Source organism: Oxyura jamaicensis, chromosome 13, assembly GCF_011077185.1.
Source record: "Oxyura jamaicensis isolate SHBP4307 breed ruddy duck chromosome 13, BPBGC_Ojam_1.0, whole genome shotgun sequence".
Taxonomy (NCBI): domain Eukaryota; kingdom Metazoa; phylum Chordata; class Aves; order Anseriformes; family Anatidae; genus Oxyura; species Oxyura jamaicensis.
Window position 1 is genome coordinate 11,515,438 of NC_048905.1, and position 20,707 is coordinate 11,536,144.

A 20,707-nucleotide genomic window follows, 5' to 3' on the forward strand; every position below is an offset into this window, starting at 1 on the left:
CAGGAGATATGCATACCTGTCCTATGTGTAAATGTATATGCATTGTAATCAAGGTTGAAAAGTAGCATATCATATAGATATTAAAATATCTAACTAAATTTACAGCACACAATACAATGCATCCCAGAACTCAGGGATGGTGTAATCCATGATAAAACAGAGTTGATGAAAGCTTCATTAAAAAAAATCTACCTACACATCACATTTTCATGCATCTTTAAGTGCACTTTAACTACAGCCCCATTTTTGATAAGGATGAGGTTTCTCTTAGAATTGCGTCTTGCTTCTCCAAACCCAGACTTTTACTAGTAAGCCAAAAGGGAGCTGAAGCCAGCAGCCCAGACTCACCAGAGGTAATGAGCATAGCCTATCATACCCAGTCTGTCCAACAGAGGATAGGATTATGCAGTAATGTAAACCAGCAAATGCTGGGTTTCACGAGCATGTTGTGGAAGAAAGGCTGACACTGAATGTAATTCATCTTCTCACCCTCGCACTTCAATGCTTTGACACCATTCTTGTCTGGAACATCTGCCTTGTAAACTGTGCTGCATCTTGCTGTCTTCCAGGAATGCAATAACCCCTGCTGCAATGCCAACAACTGCTCCCTGAAGCTGGGTGCTGAATGTGCCCACGGCAGCTGCTGTCATCAGTGCAAGGTGAGCTTTCTGGGTTTTCCTAAAAGAGGAGAGGGAATAACAGTGGTAGGTACATGAAGGTGAAACAGAGGGAAATGGGAGCAAACACAGCCAAATACAGAGTCCGGCTCCAAATCCTCTCCAAAATGAACATAGGAAAACATTTCACTTTGGCTCATTTTTATTCTTGCATGTGAATTCCATGCTTGTAATGACCTATCCTGAATATGTGAAAAATAATTTTCCAGGAATCCATCTGGACTCTCACTCCCTTCAAAAGGGGCTTAAATAAACCTCCTAGATGCGACTGTATATGTCCTTCCTCTGCATCTATGGTAAACTCATGGCAAGGGAGATGCAAGTTATACATTAGGAAAATGTCACCAGCAGCAATGACAGGCAAACACTGAAACAGACTTCCCAAACGGGGTGGGGGAGGGGGGGGGGAGGGTTGGAGAACAGATTACACAAGCATCTGTCAAAAATCATTTAGGTGTATCAGATCCCACCCTTGGGTACAGAAAGATGGAGCAGCATTCCCTTGAGATCTGGCAGCCTTATTTTCTGTGCATGATCTCATCCTTACCTAGGGAAGAGATCCAGTCACCAATCTGATTCTACACAGCTCACACAGCTAATGAAGTTACAGTTATTTGGATTGCTGCTGACCTCAGAAAACCTAGCATAAGGTGGATGAAAAGATGCAGCTTTTTTTTCTTTTCTTACCTACATTAGAGACATTGTGCAAACACAAAACCAGCAAGGAGCCAAACCATAATTCCATTTTTTCCCTTTGTATCTCTTTAGCTGATGTCTCCAGGAACTCTCTGCAGGGAACGGTCAGGACTTTGTGACCTCCCAGAATACTGCACTGGCCAGTCACCTTTTTGTCCCCCCAACTCTTACCAAATTGATGGGGCTTCTTGCGAAGGAGGAAGGGCGTATTGCTACAGTGGCATGTGCCTCACATATGAAGACCAGTGCTTGCAGCTGTGGGGGCCTGGTAAGGACACTAGTTGCAGTGAAACATATTGTCCTTTGAACTGGCAATATTATGCAGTACCCTGCTATTATTCACTGTGTGTATGGCACTAGTACCTTGTATATATGTTATCAGTGACAAAGCATGAGGAACCTTCTCTCCTGCCTTGCTTGCTTAGAGGAGGCGGCAAAAATTTCCCATGCTCAAACCATGACAGAAAAAGGACAACTGTGTGGTTGGCATGGGGTGAGGTGGGCTGCCAGGCTCCACAGAAACCAGCCACATGAGTTTCTCCCATGCAGGAGCAAGGCCAGCACCAGATGCTTGTTTTGAGAACGTTAATGCTGCCGGAGACGTCTACGGGAACTGTGGGAAGGACATCTACGGCAACTACAGGAAGTGCGAGAGAAGGTAGAGATCAGTGGCAGCCAAGAGCTGCTGGCTGGAGAAGATGTTTGCATATATTCCAAAACTATGGGCCAGTAGACTAAACTGAGCCATGCTTTGGTTTCAGTCCCTCTCTCACCCCTGGGAAACAAGTTGCTTCCTAATAGGACTTAAAGTCCTTATGACCGAGCATTAAGTTTACCATTTTCCCTGCCTTTTGCATTTAAAACATCCAGTTGGGATTTTTTCAAAGCACCGGAAGAGGGGATTTTCAATCCTGTAAGTTGAAATGTAGTTTTCTAACACCCTGCTGAGACAAAAGCTTCTCAGTCTTCTCTGTGATTTTTCTGAGGCTGACCTACCATGGGGACAGTGAAGTGATATTATCAGTACGCATCAAACACTGATGTCTGGGCTAGCCCCTGGGAGCTGCTTGCTCTTTTGTCATTGACCAATTCCTCAACACCGTTGCTTGAATTTACATGTAGAGCTGAAGCCTGCAAAGCATTCAAAAAGCCAGAAATAATCACTTAGCCTTTTCTTTGAAATCAGAGATGCTAAATGTGGGAAGATCCAGTGCCAGAGCTATGCTTCCAAACCCCTGCAGTCTAATGCCGTGGCCATAGACACAACTATCTCCCTGCAGAGGATGCAGGTGAGGTGCCGAGGGACCCACGTGTATAGATCTGAGAATGAAGAAAAGGAGATGCTGGACCCTGGCTTGGTGTTGACAGGAACAAAATGTGGGAGCCATCATGTAGGTACAGTCCTGCCTGTAATGCTGTGGGGAGGTTCAAGGCTTTGTGGTTTTAAGGCATTAATTTCTGATGTCTAATGTCTTTTTAGGGGATTTTTATGTTTGTTAGAAATTAATTTCTTAGACATTTCTGAGTAGTGGAAGAAGGCACACCAAAGGCCATACCTTAAGTCTTTGCCCGATGAAGTGCCAGTGCAAAATTTGGGGGTTGCTAGTTTGCTTAGGCTGTTTTAGAGGTGAGACATAAGATTAGTAATCAAGACACCCAAGAGCTCCACCACAGACTTGCCACATGGATATGACCAATATGTTTACTTCTGAGCTCCCACTCCTCTCTCCAATGTGTTAGCTGGGATTTAAAATAGTGATTAAATGTTTGCTTGGGAAAGTTTTGTTCTGTCCGTGGTATTATTTGTGTCCCAGGGTGTCTGTGAGCCTGCAAATCACAAACTAACATCAGGCAGTGATGGTATGCAACCCAAGGGCTTACACTGAGCTTTTGGGATTCTTTCTCTGCAGGTTTGCTTTGAGGGACGCTGCCAGAACACATCCACCATCTTCGAGTCTGAAAGCTGTAGCAAGAAGTGCCATGGCAATGGAGTAGGTGTCTTTCTTTTTGTCTCTGTTTCAGGCTGAAGCAGGATGGGCTGCCATTCATCTCTGGATGGTTGTTTGGCTCAATTCTGATACCACACTTAGGTTTGCTCTGGACGTCTGCTTCCTAATTATTAGTTTCCACCTTCATGCCATGTTTGATGCACTTTCTGCTCTAAACTTCTGGGCTCAGTTTAAAGTGAATCCAAAAAGATCAGGTTTACTAAGGGAAAAAGTGAAAACTCGTGTTTAGAACAGTTTATCACAAACTCTACTCTGCTGTTCCCCCAAAGGATGGAAAGAAAAGGTCAGTGGGAATATTTAAGAGCTTTTGCTAATGTTTCAGCAAAAAACATTTAACATCAGCATCTCTCCATCCCCATGGTCTAGGTAGGCAATGAAGAAGAGCAATAAATACTGCAGCGTGCAGCAGTGTGTGCCTTTGGGCAGCTTGGGAGGCCCCAGGATTTGCCCAACAGAGAGCAGGACCCATCCCACTCTTTCATTCTCAGTCTGCTCCCTCTCATATGGTCCTTAGGGTTACAGGGAGCAAATGACAGCTGTTCCACAGAATGAAATTAAACACTGCACTGAGTCTCTGAGTCTTCCCTCCCCAGGTCTGCAACAACAACAAGAACTGCCACTGCAATCCAGGATGGGCTCCCCCATTTTGCAACAAGCAGGGAAGGGGAGGAAGTATGGACAGTGGCCCCCCCATGCCAGAAGGTGAGTGGAACCAACTCACTGCGATGGCACTTCAGAAAGATGGGTTAGATTAGAAGCAGAGGATTTCCCATTTAACAAACTGTATTTTCTTGCCCCCAGGTTCTTCAGCAGCAGTGATAACTCTGGCGATCCTGGCTCCTGTTCTCCTTCTCATTGGAATCATACTTTTGTTGTATTATCTGAAATGCTGGAATAAATTTGTCATCTGTTCTCTAAAGAAGGCCCCGCAGTTCAGGTAAATGATCAGTGCTGTGCCTTGTCTGCTTCCATCCGCTCCCTTTCAGTGTCAGCACAGAAGAGAAATTGCAATGGTTGTGAGGAGTATAGCTATATCGATTTGTTGGTATAGTCAGTATTTGCTTCTCATTCTTCGACTTTTGATAAATTATAACAAAATACAGCAAAGAAAAAGGAGAAAAGAAATCCAGGAAATAACTCTTACTCTTTTTCTTTCTCTGTCAGCGACACCTCTGGAAATGGCCATGCAAACCCTGCCTTCAAGCTGAAAACTCCTCAGGCGCAGAGAAAGGTAGAGACAATGTCACCTTCCACTTCCCAGGGGAGATGCAGCTGCCCTACAAAGTGGGATTTGGTTCCCTTTCATACTGTAGTTAAGGGGTGGATTTTTCAAAGGATGAGGAAAATAGACAGATGTGCCCCATGGCTGAAACTCAGTGGGAGCTGAGCATAGCATCTACTTGCAGCTGTTTCTTACAAGAAGAGAGATGGGACCTGGCCAGGCCTGTGGCCACTTGTCTGTCCCGATGAATCCTCTCTTGTCACATCCCCCCTTTCAAAACTGCAGCAATCGCAAGCCTGGATTGATTTGCAAGTGTTATTTACAGTGCTAATGCCCGAGATAGCCTGTTCTCTCATTTCCTGTTTCTGCCTCACAATATCCCAAATTGTCCTAATTTATCTAACCAACATCTACTAGACACATATAACACCCAGGTGTTGCAGCTGATATTTCCTGCTATGTGACTGAAAGACCTCATGTAGATCCTCAAAAGCATAGCAGAGAGTAAAGAAGTCATTTGAGGTGGACATACCTAACTCCTAGGATTTGTGGGTCTTCTGCACAGGTGATTGATTTCCCTGAAATCCCATCAAAACCTCCTCCCCAGCCACCTCCCTGCCTCCAAATAAACATGCAGCAGCCGTCTGCCTTCTCCAACGGCTACAACCACAGCATGAGGAAACCTGGTGGGGTGGCACAGCCGACACCAGCAAAGGACATCCCCCGGCGGACACCCCCGAGCAGGCCAGCGCCTCCTGCCCCAAAGCCCCCTGGCTCTCAGGTACGAGGTCATGCTGCCATCTTGCAGATGTGGTTGGATGGGGAGGTTTGTTCCGAGTGAAGCCCCTTTAACCCTGATGTTGTGGGTGGGACACATTAATCAGGGGTCCTTCTTGCTTTGAAAGCCCTTTTGTCAGTATCAACATTGTGAAACATTTTTTTGTTTCACAAAGAATACATGGAGCAAATTCATTTTTATTTGGATGAGAAACAAAAATGGGACCATTAGTATGTTGCATAGGAAATGTAATACTTAATCCAGACTGACCCTGTCTTATGGGAGCATCCTAACTACAAAGCTACTTTGAGGGTTATAAGGCTATGGAGTACTTATTTACTTCTCCTGTTGTTGGTTTTGTTCTAAGCTTAATAAAGATCCCACATGCTTGTGAAAAAATTGCAGATCACTCAGACTGACTTAAACCCATTTTACCAAAATATTCCCTTTATTTCGTTAGGCCCAGAAGAGAAGGAAAGGCCTCAGTTGCAGGGGAAAGCAGGAGGCTGGCTCAGACAGTCTCTCCAAAGGATATAGAGGAAAACAAAACCAAAATATTTTACTGAATGGGATTTGTTTCTAGCTCCATTGTTCCTATGAACAGCCGGCACTTCGACAGGAAAGAAAACTAAAACAAAAGCAGGAAGCTGACTCTAATCAATAAGGAATAGGTATCCTTCCCAGCTGCTTGTTGACAAGTTCCCCCCAGTCTCCAACGCATCCAGTCTCTTTACATGTCAGACCTACTAAACGGGACATTTGTCCTAGGATTTCCAAAAGCAACCTTGCCATTTCTGGGTTGGAGAAGAGCCATAAGATCTAGAAGATAAAGAGGAAGTCATCAATTTCACTGTTTGCTAGTGTCAGTGTCCTTCCTAGACATTTTCAGCATCTGCCAGATTTGCTTACTTGCTGTCCCAATAAGAGCTCTTTGGACCCAGCTCTTGGTGGTGTTTAGCCTGCTTTGTCCCTCCTGCAGTCACAGGGCAAGGTTCTTGGAGAGCAGTTAATCCCCAGACATCAGCCGATGCAGCCACCAAGCATTTCATTTATACATAGTCTAAGGAGATTGCAGGGTTTTTGGGTGCCCTCCAAGTTGTGAACGCAGCTGTGTTTATTAAATCAACACCTGTAAGCCAGTGACTTAGCACAGAAACTAAGCAACAACAGTCAGTCAGCTCTTGTGTGGGTAACTTCTCCCCAGGGGCATGCTTTATGCTGAAATTCATTAGACAAATGGAAAATGTAATGCTCAGAGTATCCTATTAGGGACAGCTGTGTGCACAAACAAATAATAGCTGAATGTAGGAGGTCTGCGAGTGTGTTTGTGTATGGACAAACATATGTACACAGGGTTTACAGTCATTGTATGGCCATGCCCCTACATCCTATGTGAGGTTCACTATCATGTAGTGAATGTATGCATGTGAAACTCAATTCCAACTTCAGGTGCATCAATAATGTGTCTAATTTAAAGGCTCTAGAATATAGTTTTCCCAATTGCTTGGAAAATTCAAGGCTCAAAACTTTTGGATCCCTTAGTAGCTGTAACATAATGTGCTTTCAGCCCACAGCTTCATTTAGGAGGCAGAGCAAGGTAACCATGTCATCCTGTTTGGTTGTGCTTGGTTAGAAGCCAGCTGCCCGGCAGCCTTAGGCCATCTGGTCTTCATTGAAACTTGATAGTTGAAAAGCTATGGATTGAAAACCACTAATCCCCTGCACAAATATTATAAGCAATAGCAGCAGCCCCTGTACACCCTCCCCGTGTTGGAGAAAGAGAGGTCTTTGCACACCAGGAGGTAATCGTGGTTTTGCCATCAGTCCTTTGTCTCAGGCAGGAATGCTGCAGGCTGAGGTGTGGTGGGGCCTCCTGCCAGGTCTATAAGGTTTCTCCTGCTTTGCACCATGCAGCCATTAGATTGTACTATCACTGTGCTAACTCTGAAGCAAAGACTTCCAGCTGGGCCTTTGCATACCCAGTCTGCTGTCTTGGACTCCTCAAAAATTAAAAACCCAAGAGGTCCAAAGGATCCTTGGCCATGCTCAGAAGCTCAGGCCCTGTGAAGCGAATACAAGCATTCTTTCTGCTTTCAGGTCGGGTATCTCTCCAGGCTGACAACTCAAAACTATTTCTTTCTTGTGTAGGATGTTTCCAGGCCGCAGCCACCCCAAAGAGCTTTGCCAGCCAACCCGGTCCCAAACAGAACCAGAGCAAGGCCCGGGGATGGCCCTGCCCTCCCACTGCCTCCTGCCTGCCCCAGGACCCCAGGACAGCTGCAGCCTGCAGGGCAGGTGGGCACTGAGCACAGCAGCAAGGCTGTAGCCCCTCACTGACAGGATGTGGTCTGACTGTTGGGGGAGTAACACTGCTCTCGTGCTGTAAAACACCTCTGTGCACAGCCCCAGCGGATGGTGGTGGAAAGGCTGTTGGGTTGCTTGGCTTTGTTGCAGGGGCCTCTATTTTTACCTAGTACTTATGAAGCGTTTATTGTGTCAAACAATATGCCTGATCCTAAAAGGGATCAGGCTGCAAGAGCTGCTCAGTGCAGGCACTATAAGCAGCCATGCCACGTTCTGGAACAACTGATTCCGTTCTCCACATCCCTGGGCACTTCCTCAGATACAGTTTTCATGTGAGCAGGGCTGAGCACCTAGGGGGTCAAGGTATGTGACACAAAATGGTTTGTGAAGAGCAGCAACACCGGAAGGTCCAAGCAATGCTTGAGGACCCTCTAAGGGTCAGGAACACTCTCCAGCCTCTCTGATATGCTTTCTCTGAGGAATGTTTACCAAAATTGTCCTTACTAAGAATGATTAATAAGGGACTTCGTGCTGCTGAGTTCAGCTCCAGTAATCTGGTCCCCTTAAGATGAAACACCTCCAATCCACACACCACTAGTTCTGCCTCCAGCCTGAACCATACTTGAGGCTGGCTGTTAAAGTGACAAAGCCTGCAAGAACATCAACATGCTATGGGCAGAGAGCAGCATAGTTTCCTACGTGACCCATTAGGGTGAATGTGCAGTGTGAATAGGGACAGCCTTCCCCAGCCTGCTGTAGCAGCAGCTCAGGAAAGCGTTTTCTCTTTCATCTATGCTCACCCCTCTCTTTTCCCTATTTTCTGTCTCATCCAGAATACCAGTGTCGGGACAGCTGGAGCAGCAAACTTCTTGAGAGTGGGACAGTCGGGCTTCCGTGTGCACCCATGAACCGGTCTGTTCCCAGTTGACTCTAACCTTCACAAGGAACTGGATAGCCTTCGTCACCCAAAAACAAAACAAAACAAAACAAAAAAGCAAAATCAAGGGCCACAGATGATTTCTCAGTTCCTCTCCCTTGGTTTCATCTGTTTCCTATGTGACTCAACAAGCTGCAGTCAGGCTTGGCAGGAGTGTGCCCTGGAACTGAGCCGGTACACGCCAAGCTGAACCCTTCCCTATCTGCTAATAGCCTTTTCCATATAGGGATGACTTGTTTATACGGTATTTATATATTATTGTGCAATATCCAATGCAGGGATGGGGTGATGCGGGCTTCAGGTGGTTTTAGCAGTTATTTAGGTGTTTTCAAGCAGTGCAGGTGATGGCCCTGATGGGCTTTCATGTAAGAACAAGCCCTGTTCACTTTCTCAGCCCATCCAAGCAGCTGCAGAAGCATATGTTGGTGCTATAGAGAAACCATTGCCTCTTGGGAGACCAGGAGGCAGCTGTTGATAACTTTCTTCAATTTATTCACAGTTTACAGTGGCTGGCAAACTGGGCCAAAATAGAGAGCAAACCACGGGAATATTCCTGGTTAAAATAATTTGTGAGTCACTGTGGATTCTGGTTAGCTTTAATAGAGTGGATTAATTATTTCCCCATAAAACCATCTTAAGCAAGGGCTTCGCAGCCTGTCTGTCCTCCAGCATTTGCTCATCTTGTCTTGGTGCTGTAGGACCTGGCAGCATCAGCAGCGTGGCTCATGCACTCTCATCCATGTCATTGGGACACAACCAAGGTACGACAGGGACACACTCCAGCCAAGACATGGAGCAAATGGCCAGAAGGAAGCACAGCAAAAGCAGTGCTGAAACCTCCTCTCCACCACGCGGTACCACAGATAATCAGTAGACACTTTTGCATGTGTCTTTTCAGGATTTTGGTCTCTGCTGGGCAGTAATTCAGCACAGGCTGTCTGCTCCCATACCAGTGAGAAATCTACCTTAATGTTGCCCAGGTGGTAAGACAGCAGAAATATTAATATGACACATGGTGCTTTTTTAGCACAGCTTATTTACTCCATGGATTTTTCTCAAGGACTCAGATGGAGAGAGCTGTCCCTGTGCACTTTAAGCAGCTGATGGTTCTGACTCCGAGGACCCTCCCTTCTGAATTTGATTTTTCTCCTAATTGTTTGGGCTTTTGTATTTTTTTTTTTAATTATTATTATTTTTTTCTCCCCCTCAGGATTTTAAATTAAGAGCTTTTGTTATGCCATTTTTTCCTTATTTTTTTTTTCCTTATTTTTTTTCTCTTTTTTCCTTAAGTTATTTCCTAGGAGAACACAACGAGTTCTGGAGCTGTGGTTGCAATAATATTGTGTTGTGTGTGATTTTGTTATGGACAACTCTTCAAACAGTGTGCTTGCTGCTGCACATGTGAGAAATTGTATTATTGGCTTGAAGAAAAAGAAATGTTGTTCAGATGGTTATGTTTACCAAAGCTCTACTGATGGGTGGAGGGAAGAGGGAGAAGAACCAACAGTAACAGACAAAGCCTGAGCACTCATTAAGTTATTTGTAGCAGTGTATCTGTAGGATGACTGAAACCACACCATTTTTCGCAACTTTACTACCTCTTACTTCACAAGGAAACAGTATACAGGGTGTATCTTGAATTTCTGGTTGCTTATTCCTTATCTTTATCATTTTGGACTTTTTCTTACCTTCTGTATGCCTGCAAAACAAACCAACCTAAATTACTCCTCTCTGAAATAATGGCTGTCAGGTGAAAGACTTTACCTTTCTCATCTGTATATTATGTCTTTTTTTTTATAGTTGGGGTATTTTACATGTAAACAACCTATATTCAGACCCCCAGATTTGTTGTTTACTGCTCACAGGTGGAGACCCAGCCATCTTATCTGCAGTAACCTGGGTGCATACAGTGTCTGCTGTAGTACAGATTCAACCAGAACTGGATTTTTTAACTGCAGACAACAGTATATTTCTGCTACAGCCCCTGATCTTTATCAAATGACCACCAAAAATCAGTAAGAATATTTTTACTGCATTCCATGTGAGCATGGGGTCAGGCTTGTAAGAACTGTCCCCATACACACAAAGCTCAGAGAAGAACTAGAGATGCCCAAACCCTGATGGAAACCTTATTACTGGAATATCCTAAAATCTCTAAAAGGTATTTAAGTCCTTTCAAATTTTCACGTGTGTGCCAGATGAATGAATAATAATAGGGGAACTGCAGGAGGAGTAAAAGATGCTAAAATATGAACATTTTTTTTTAAAGGCAATGTTACTTGGAAGAACATGTACAAAAATACATCTCACTTTCTCCTATATCCACACAGTAAAGGTTTACAATAATGCTCTCTGTGCATCTATGCAAATACTTGAAGAATGCAACTCATTGTGCCTTTTGCCTAGTTTTTAATAAATTTGTCAGTTGTCATTAACAAATGTTCTGTCACTGTGATTTTTTTACATCGCTTCAGTCCTTCATTTTAAATGTGGCTTTTGTCCAGAGATGGCAGGATTTCTTGAGGAATAGCATTCCTAAAATGTGTTTTTAGGCACCGAGAGCAATGAGTCCTATTTACAGTCTATTTCTAAAATAAAATACATAAAGCGTTACACCAATTAGGATTCCAAAATTAAAGCTAGAGTGAATTACTTGGATTATTTTCTGCGACCAAAGGAGGGCGCTGCTGGTTTACTCTGCCCAAGATGCTCTATTTTATCTGCTTTGCTCAGCTTTCCTTCAGCTTGTTCATCCTTTGGGGCTGTAACAGTTAGATCGGCGAAATCATTAACATCTCTCAGATCCACCTTCAGGAGTTTTTGAAAAAGTCTTTATTTCCCTTTACACCTTCAAAAAAAAAAAAAAAGTACTGAAATGTTATTAAAATAAGAGCTTGTATCCTCCTCCCCACCCTAACTGCAAATCACATTTCTCCAGTGACATCCAGACCAGCTAAAACGAGATCAGCAGCATCCTCCAGGCTGTGTAAACCTGGCACACCTGGATTAGGCTTTTCCGATTCTGGTTTCGGATCTGCTGTGAGAAAATGGGCTCCAGTCTCCCTGTTCTATGGGACCTAGCAGCAAAATGGGAGAAATTTTAAATGCAATATCTTTTTTAATATCTTTTTTTTTTTTTTTTTTTTTCCTCCTCCAAGCTCAAAATGTTATTTTTTCCATCCCTTCATCCCCACCACCAATACAAATACAAGGGGTGGGGGGGAGTTGGAAGTGAGGGAGTTCATATATCATTTAAATCAGATCCACAGAGATGGAGGGGGTGGATGGGATCACTCTAGGATAAACTGCAGCTCTATAGCTCTGCAGAGCATCACCCACCTAGGCTTGTTTGGCTTTTAACATGCAGCTCAGGCCTCCCTCTAAACAAAAACAACTTTTCAGCTTAAATGATAGCAGGACAAGTCATAGGAAAGCTGAAAAGCAATAGTAAATGCCTCTCAAAAAGCTGAGGGGGCTCTCCGAGGTTAAGACATTTATTAAGAAAAATGACCTTAAAATTTACACCTGTTTGATCTTTCAGGCTGAAAAGATTTTTCACTGACCCCCAAAAAATCCTGCAGAAGGTGTTCTCCTGACATGGGGTTTACCTGCCAGAGCTCTCCAGCCTGAGCAGGGGCTGCCCCTCGCTCAGGGAGGTCTGGATCAGGCTCTGTAGCTTCACCAACAGCATCAACACAGCCTAGGCACTATGGTTCCTAAGGGAAAAAAATCACAACAAACCACAACACATAAAACTAATTAACACTGTGCTTCAGGGAAACTCCTGCACCTCACCAGAAGTGTAAAAAGATTTATCTTCCATATGCTTGTGTAAACACTTCATGGCTTGGGTCCTGTGGTGAACACTTATTCCAAAATTCATCATATTTTGACAATATTCACCAATATTCTGAGTTCATATTTTCAGAGTAAGTAATTAAACATGGATGAGCAGAATCTGAGTAGCAGGAGTACATCCTTCAGTCCTTTTCTTTCAGCTTCGTTTGAGTCACTGTTGTGTATTTTAGAGTTCATGCGAGTGTCTAGAAAGGAAAAAACCAAACAGAAAAACACTAATCAATGAATTAATCAGGGTCTGGAAATAAACACATCAATGGTATCTCCACCCAGGGGAAGGAGTGCAGAGCAAGCATTAGCCCTGCCAAAAAGAAGAGATGGGAAGGAGCATCAAAGAGGGTCTTTGGCCCATTTCAAGAAGATTTTCATTTTCAATGGCTGTGCATATTAAAGCCTGGTGACAATTAAGAATATCCCATGACAAAGATCCAGTCTAAAACCCAGTGAAAGACTTGGCTTGACTGCCAAACCTTGGATGAGACACTGTTAGTTTTAGCCTTTGCTGTTCCTTTTTAAAATTGCTCAACAGCATCTGGAATACTGACATCGACCCCATTCAGAGCAGTTTTCACCCAACCTTTAAACCCTTGAATACAAAGTGCTAGGTATAAATCATGAATACTTTGGGTTTATCCTCTGGAGCGATGCTGGAGTTGTCCACCTCTATCAGGATGTTCTTGTCATCTCGGGTGACTGGTGCCTGCTGCTCGTTCTGGAGGATCTGTGGCAGATTCCCTAAACTGACATCCACATCTTTGAAGGCATGGAGTAAAAAAACTCCCAAAATGATGGTGAGGAAGCCACAAACTGTCCCAATGATGTCCACTACAGTCATGGCGACCCATTCCTTAAAGAGGATGATGGAGGTTGTGATGACGATGGTGGTAAACAGCACATAGTAGATGGGAAACACCAGCGAGGTGTTAAAAATGTCTAAAGACTTATTGAGGTAGTTAATTTGGGTAGTGATGGACGCTACCAATGTGATGACCAAGATCCATGTCAGTGGGTGCTGCAGCACAGGCTGGTCAGCAAAGAAGCCCTTGATGGCTATACCCAGGCCTTTGACTGAGGACACGGAGAAGGCACCTATCACGGAGCAGATGGTGAGGTAGATGAGGATGTTGCTCTGGCCATAGCGGGGTGCAAGGTAGAAGATCAGGAGGAAGCACACAGCCAACAGGATCGCAGCATAAGCAAGGAAACCTGAATGGGGAAAAGAAACAACAACTGAAATCTGGGTAGTAGGCATGGGTGCCTGAGCAGTACCTACTGCCAAACCCTGACAAAGAAAATATAACCTCCCGCATACCTGGCTCTTTCAGCTTAGACAACATTTCATCCAGAGTGGTGACCTCCTCGTCTTCTGGGGCATGTATCACCATCACGGTGCTTCCCACGAGGCTCAGCATGCAGCCCAGCTTTCCCAGCAGGTTGAGCCTCTCTCCAAGCAAATACGAAGACAGGATGGCACTGCACAGGACAGAAAAAACAAGGTCTGATGGTGCTTTCAAGTCCTTTGAGCTAAATTAACGTAAAAGACATGATACAAGGACACTGATTTGTAATAATTTTGTTAGATTGCAATATATTAATACACATTGACATTGTATCTGAATACTTGTAGAGATGCAGCTCTGCAGATCATGGCTCATGTATCAGCAAGGTGAAAAAATACTGAATGTGTTAGCACATCCTCAGAGACATTTTCAGGGTTTCCAGATTCACTCATGAGCAGTTGGGTATTGTGAAGACTTTAGTGGCTAAAGAAGTGAACTCAAGGACTGTTCCAACAGAAAGAAAAAAACTAACCACAAAAGAGCCATGTTAATTTTAACTTTATATCAGAAATATTAAGCCCAGAGAAACCTGAACATAATGGGACTCTCAATATGTATACAAAAAATATCTAGCTGTTTTCTATTAAAGTGAAACACTCCAGGACAAGACACCACAGCAGTCCTAAGTCTCAATTTGCTTACACATTTTACAGTAACAGTCCTTCTATAGACCTTCAGTACTTGGAGCCATTTTGGCAACAGGCAAAAGTATGAAAACACAATATCAGAGCACCTTAAAAGCCCACTAAATAGAAGGCAAACATAGAAATATAGTTAAAACCAAGCTTAATATTTTTGACACTTTCAAATTTTCAGTTCTGTTCATTACAAGAAAAAATATATATTATATATATCCTTTTACTGGTTAAAAATCTAGGATAATGAAAGAACTAACACTGATAGTTGCAACAATTTAACTTGGAATTGTGTGCAGCTGCTAATCACAGCCACATGCAATATCTCAAGGGCATGCTACTTAATTCATTGTTTTCTGAACGATCCCCCAAAAGGACAGCAGCTGTTACTCTATTTTTTTTGAAAGCACCAAGACATTCTTTCCATTAGGCAGAATAAGCCATATTAGCATTATTTCAAGTCGTTCTGTCTTAAAAGACAAGCAGGCAAATAAAAGATGTCCAACTGCAGGCCACGGACATGTAAATCACCTTATGAGCACGCTCAGGGCTCCCAGAGGCGTGACAATAGTCGCAGGAGCAAAGGCATAGGCAGCAAAGTTGGCAGCTTCCCCTCCACCCACTAAACAAACACAAGAAAAACAAACACCAGTGAATTACAATATACTTTTTGTGCTTTCTCTTGTGGGCTTGCAGACTAGCAACAGGTCTGCTAGAGAGTGGGTTTTACAAGGGTGCTTCGTGCAGCTTCTAAACAGGGCCAGATCGTGGTGAAAACATCCCTGGTGCAAGTGATGCAAACAGAGGGGCTGGGGGTGCCAGGGCTGGGCCAAGTCACAGCTAACCCCTGTCAGCTCATTAAGGCCCCAAAGCAGGCCACACAGCTAGAGCCCATCAGGGAGCTGGGAGGGCACAGGCTGCTACACCTATAAATATCCCCTCAGGGGTAGGGGTACCTTTTCATTGAGCTGTCCTCATCCTATGGATTGGGAGCTGTGGCCTGTGTGGCCCCTTGAACTGCTGCTGGGGTGGGAGCTGCTCTGAAGAACCTTTTTGTGGGACTACTGCTCTCTGCACAGCTCTGACTCAAGTTTGGAGGAATACTCTAATGTTACAGCGTGTGAAGAAGATTTTGAGGCTTGTTCTGAGGGAAAATAGATTTTCTTTGCGAAAGGAGCTGCTACCAATGCCTTGTTATCTCCCCTGTACTGCAGCAACAACCTTTCCTGGTGACCTGAGGCACCAACAGGAGATACTTGCCCTGTGCATGGTATGCAGGCATGCCAGCTAGCTGCTTTACTAAAACCTGACTTTTCATGCTTTTGATGAGGTAAAGCTGAGTTAAAAAATCCTACTACAGCCCTCTTGCAAGGCTGGTGGATGGTGATGGAGATACTGTGAGGCCTAATGCTTCTGCTTGCCTTGAGAGGCCCAGGGGAATGCCAGCAATAAGGCCTTGTGCCACCAGATGCTGGACTCATTCCACACCTGATGCACAGGGACAGACCCTGGAAAAGCTGCAAACCCAGGAAAACAGCTTCTACTTACTGGTTAACAAGCCAGCCCACCAGAGCCAGTCCTTCAGGTAGCCGTGGCCTCCATCTCCTGGGAAAGCAAAGCACACAGGTATGCAGAAGTTAACAATAATGTTCTTCAGAGCAAGAGGTGACAAGTGGCCCTCTGGAGAGGATAAGTTACAAGAAGTGTGACTAAAAAAATGTCCTGGAAGGACAGAAGCTACAGATATGCCATCCTGCGTGGAAGTTATGCTGGGTCAAGGGATGAGCAGAAAGTGACACTTGGGGCTGGACAATGCCAATGCAATAAAAACAGCCGTTTAGTCCTACATGGCAAAGGGAATGGTACCCACTGCCCCAAACCAACAGAGGTTATTAGCTTGGGGTGCAGCGACTGCCCTTCAGCCTTGGCAGCAGTGGACCACTTTGCTGGTTCATAGTGGTGACTCTGCCCCCCTGGCCCAGCAATGAACACCCCAGCCAAGGTCCTGCAGGCTGGTCGTACTTCACCTTGGATGTCCCACTGACCTGCCCACCCCGTTCCCTGGGAGAGGGGATCCTGGAGCAGAGGGACGATGGACAGAGGGGGCTGCTCCACACTGGGTGCCCCCCACCCAAAGGCTGCTCCCCAGGGAAGCTGCTGTGCTGCACCTTGCCTCCCACTGGTTGCTGTGGAGTCCTGTATGTGGGCACTAAGGTAAGGCAATGGGTTTTTCTAAATCAAGCTCAAGTTGATGTTACGGCTATGTGAAAGACAAAAGGAGAGAGCTGGCTGGTTGCTTTGTCTGAGGTTGTGGTAGTTCATGTAGCTGCATTATTGTGGTAAAGGCTCCGGGCATCCTGTCCCAAAAGTGCTCTGCTCCTTTGGCATGTTGTGTTGTGTCGTAGGGCTTCAGCCTGAACTGTCAGAAATTCCAGCAATGTCTTTATGTGGAGTTGTTGCTTTGTGATTGTTTCTGATGACAAATCATTCCTGGCATTGAAGCTCAATGATAGAAAATGTGTGTATAAATGAGGAAAAAATGGTCATATTGTGTTGGGAACTAACCCAGCTCTGGTCTTAAGCTACAAGTTATGTTATATGGTAGGAGCCTGAGCCTGTTAACGTTGTGAACTCTGGTTTTACTGGGTCAGAACCTGTGTGTTTGTGAAGTCCAGCCTTACAGGAGCGTCACTAACAGCACTGTTTGACCTGCACTGGAGAAACGGGATGCGCTCAGATAGCAGGGCTGAAATACTGGGATTGAGATAAGGGGAAAGAAAGGGAAAGGGAGGATGAAGGTGTGGACAAGAAGAGTTTGAGACAGAATATTTTTGCTAGAATTCATCCTCTGGTTTCTCAACAAGTTCACTGATGCTGGAGTTCAAATATTATTCTGGTATTCCTTAGCAATTGCTTTTTTTTTTTCCCCTGAAGAATTCTTTGTTGGCTGTGACTTCTGTCATCAATTCCTGGTTAAAAAAAAATCCTGGTAAAAAAAAAAATAATCATGAAAAATAGGGGGAGAGGTTTGCTCTCCTTTTACTAGCTTGGCTCTGTTGTGTGAGAAGTTGATGTGGGGAGGGAGGAGAAGGAAACTTGGCAGAACTGAAACAACACTGATATTTCATTGTGTGAATACAATGCTGAAAATCATACCCATGTGAGTTTGGCATTTACATGTGGATGGCTTAATGTGTGGGATGGGGATGGGAGCAGACTTGAGACTGGACTGTGGCTTGGGTGCTACTGGTGGCTTTGCTTGCCTGCGGGTTGGCTGTGTGGTCACTTTACCTTTTCATGCATTTGTGTCCCCACGTGGAGACAGTGATATTGGCTTCCTTTGTAAAATGACTTAAGAGCTGTTCCTGGACCAGGACTGGGAAGCAGTAGTATTTTAATTATAATTATTTTGTAGTTATGTAAGTAGGTCACCTGCCAGGTAGGACTTAAGCTGCTGCTACAGCAAATGTTTGCAATGCTGATGGGTTGTGTCCAACTCCACGGTGCAATTCAGCTGTAGGCAGTGCTCCTCCACCATTCCCCATCCATACATATGCATATGAACACATACCTCACCCCAAGACCTTGGTGCTAGAAGAAAGTTATCAGTCGACATTCTGAGCAACATACCTCAGATGTATCACTTCTGAAAACCACAAGCAAGGTTTCCACAAATTGCAGGCATGTAGTCCTGCATGAATAAATGGCTCCTGCTAATAAAATTAAAGCACATGGGGATGCATTCTTGTCTCAGTGACTTGGTGGCAAAACCTCCTAATGCATCAATAAGAGCAAGAGTGGGGTCATGAAGCTGTGCTGTTTTGCTCCAGACTGTGATATGGTGGTGATTTGCAGCATTGTGCAAAAAGAGCCCATTTCAAAGAGCTTTCAACTGCCTGCTTTGTCCTGGACCCACATTTTTCCATGTAAGAGCAGCAGTGGGCATGTATTGTTCTTCTGAGGGGTGCACAGCTGATCACAGAGCGTGTGCATCTTGCTGTCTGTGGTGCAAGGCAGGGAATGCAGCTTGTAGCTGAGCTCTTCCAACGCGAGGCTTTACCAGCGCGAGGCTTTATGAAGTGGCTCCTCAGCTGCAGCACAGCACCGGTCTCTGGGTCCCATGCACAAAAATACATTCACAAAAGGTCTTATTTACAATGCTGATAAAAGGCTGATAAAGAGGTGTTTCCTTTTGAGTGCTAGGCTTTGGACAATGCGTGCAGTTCTGGGAGCAGCCAGACCTCCCCTTCCTGGCCCCCACAAGAGCCTTACCTGCCCTGGTGCCTCCCTTCTCCACCAGCCGTAGCAGCCCCTTCTTCTTGAGGATGACGCTGCTTCCGATGAGGAAACTGGAGAAGACAGCCAGGCCCAAGCCAATGTAGAATCCATAATTGCTTTCCAGCTGAGCTACCCAGGAGGTATCCGAAGTCCCATTATCATGGACTGAGCCAGCGGGATCAACACCACTGATCACCTGGCACACAACTTTGTGGGAAAGGCACGAAAGGGTGAGCAGAGACCCTGTGAGACCATGGAGATAAAACAGAATTACAGATGTGACTATTGAGAGTGCATGTTAGCCCTTGGACTTGGTCATGCTGTCTCCATAACTGCACACACCCAGCTTCTTGACACCTCCAGCTCAAACTTAGGATGCTCCTATAATCTCTCAAGGAAATGGCAGCACTCAGTTTACCAGCACTCAGCCTTGTTGATCCAAAGGCTTCGGTGCATCCTGGTCACCTAACCCTGCATCTGCCAGCTTGCCTGCAGCTTAGTGCTTTGAGTTTAACATGGAGCACTGCCAGCATTTTGTAACTGCAGATTTGTCCTGGTTCTGTGTACTGAGCAGAGCCATGTGATTGCTCATACGAGGACAACAGGCTCATCCTGGACTGAAGTTTCTTCTCTGCTTTGCTTTACTGAGCAGTGGGTTTATTCCACTTACTCGCAGGGTAACTGCGTGCTCATGAAGCACACCAAGTCCTGCTGGTGTGGAAGGGCTGAAAGCAGGCACAGTTCTCTACTGTCCACACCAAAAGTACACTGAACCTGTCCCCAGCTGAGGTGTGTGGATGTGTGGGTGGAAAAATTGCTGAGTTTCCTTCTACCCTCATGTTCCTACCACACCCAGCACATCTCCCTCCTGCAGTCTTAACTGAGCATAGTAAGGACGGTGTTACTGTGGTCTTCTGGAGTAAAGCAGCTAGGTAGTGTCAGAAAAAGTTTCTACTAAAAGACTGCTTTTCTGCCTCAACACATGCTGGAATTACAGAGCAAGCATCTCTCTCAGCAGATGGAGGTGTGCCACGGCTGAACTGCTGACAGTGCTCCCCGAGCAGGGGTCCCACCTCTTCCTTAACCCAGCAAAGTGCCTTAGACCTTCTGCAGCCTCCAGCCCTGTCCCCTGCACGTAGAGCTCAGGATTTGGATCCAAACTTTTTTTTTTCTAAGGGGAAGTTAAATTAGTTTCTAATGTATTACTTAAATTAGTTTCCTTAACAGATTTAGTTTTCTAATGGAAAATCGTCCTTCCTTGTGGAATGATTTCCTAGGGAAACACGGGGGGCATTCTACCTCAGCTGGGTGGCAATCTCCAGCGTGCTACAGGGCGGTGGGACGGGGTTCATTATGTCCCGGGTTAGGCACCCTGTAAAGAAAAAGACTCAAACGCAGTTTCTGGGAGGCTGGCACGGTGCTGAGTGGTGCTGGCAGCCTGGGCTGTGTGCTCCTTGTAAAGAAAGGGACTTTCCTCTGTCCTTTGCAGACTCCCCCTGCCCCATAAAAATACCCAACCCCAGAAGTGAACCCCAAAGCCAGGGCTCTCCCCGCCCCCCAAGCCCCGGGGTGCACCCACCGTTGCTGCAGCTGCCGTTCGCCCCCAGCCGCTCCATCTCCTCCGTCCTGCCCTCCGCAGGGCTCTCGGCATCTCCGGGCACCCCCAGCCGGCTCCTCCTCCGGCACGGGGCCGGCTTACAGCTCCGGGAGCCTCTTCCCGTGCAAGCCACCGCCCCTAAAAGCCTCGCACCCCAGCCCGGTGCGGCTCGGGAGGGAGCCGGCTCTGCCCCGGAGCGTGGTTGTCCCCTCGGGTGGCCGGGATGAGGAGAAGGTGGAGGGGGAATGGGATGCAACGTGTATGGCTGGGGGAACCCTACCTTGGGGTGTGCTATGTGTGTGCTGGGAGCGGGGGAACAAAAGTAAGCAGGAGAAATTAAATCTTGAGGATTTAGGACTGAAGGGCAAGGTTGGGG

At 45.5% G+C, this 20,707-nt stretch overlaps 2 protein-coding genes and 1 long non-coding RNA gene across 6 annotated transcripts in view; 2 read left to right on the top strand and 1 right to left on the bottom strand.

Annotated features, from left to right (window-relative positions):
• The window catches only part of ADAM19 (ADAM metallopeptidase domain 19), a 32,162-nt gene extending 21,100 nt beyond the window's left edge, over positions 1-11,062 (top strand). For both annotated transcript variants that reach the window (XM_035338966.1, XM_035338965.1), the window contains exons 13-23: positions 570-659; positions 1,446-1,641; positions 1,923-2,031; positions 2,560-2,764; positions 3,284-3,364; positions 3,976-4,084; positions 4,184-4,319; positions 4,547-4,613; positions 5,170-5,385; positions 7,531-7,677; positions 8,520-11,062. In XM_035338966.1, coding sequence (XP_035194857.1) covers positions 570-659; positions 1,446-1,641; positions 1,923-2,031; positions 2,560-2,764; positions 3,284-3,364; positions 3,976-4,084; positions 4,184-4,319; positions 4,547-4,613; positions 5,170-5,385; positions 7,531-7,677; positions 8,520-8,594 — 1,431 coding nt within the window. In that variant the 3' untranslated portion in view covers positions 8,595-11,062. The remainder of the gene's footprint in view (positions 1-569; positions 660-1,445; positions 1,642-1,922; positions 2,032-2,559; positions 2,765-3,283; positions 3,365-3,975; positions 4,085-4,183; positions 4,320-4,546; positions 4,614-5,169; positions 5,386-7,530; positions 7,678-8,519) is intronic.
• Positions 11,063-11,432: 370 nt separating this feature from the next.
• NIPAL4 (NIPA like domain containing 4) lies at positions 11,433-20,504 on the bottom strand. 3 transcript variants are annotated; one of them, XM_035338969.1, is made up of 7 exons: positions 20,314-20,499; positions 18,729-18,977; positions 16,005-16,061; positions 14,988-15,078; positions 13,794-13,954; positions 13,104-13,687; positions 11,433-12,666 (listed from the first exon to the last, which is right to left on the bottom strand). In XM_035338969.1, the coding sequence occupies exons 1-7, from the start codon at positions 20,348-20,350 to the stop codon at positions 12,655-12,657; spliced, it is 1,191 nt and encodes a 396-aa protein (XP_035194860.1). In that variant the 5' UTR covers positions 20,351-20,499; the 3' UTR covers positions 11,433-12,654. The 3 variants fall into 3 exon arrangements, 2 of the variants coding, with proteins under 2 accessions (XP_035194860.1, XP_035194859.1); XR_004754485.1 differs by having other exon boundaries at positions 11,440-11,700; positions 12,232-13,687; positions 20,314-20,350; XM_035338968.1 differs by having other exon boundaries at positions 11,440-13,687; positions 20,314-20,504.
• Positions 15,414-15,785, top strand: LOC118173994. Its single transcript, XR_004754486.1, has 2 exons — positions 15,414-15,546; positions 15,671-15,785. It is a non-coding gene; the product is annotated as an uncharacterized LOC118173994 (long non-coding RNA).
• Positions 20,505-20,707: the final 203 nt, after the last annotated feature.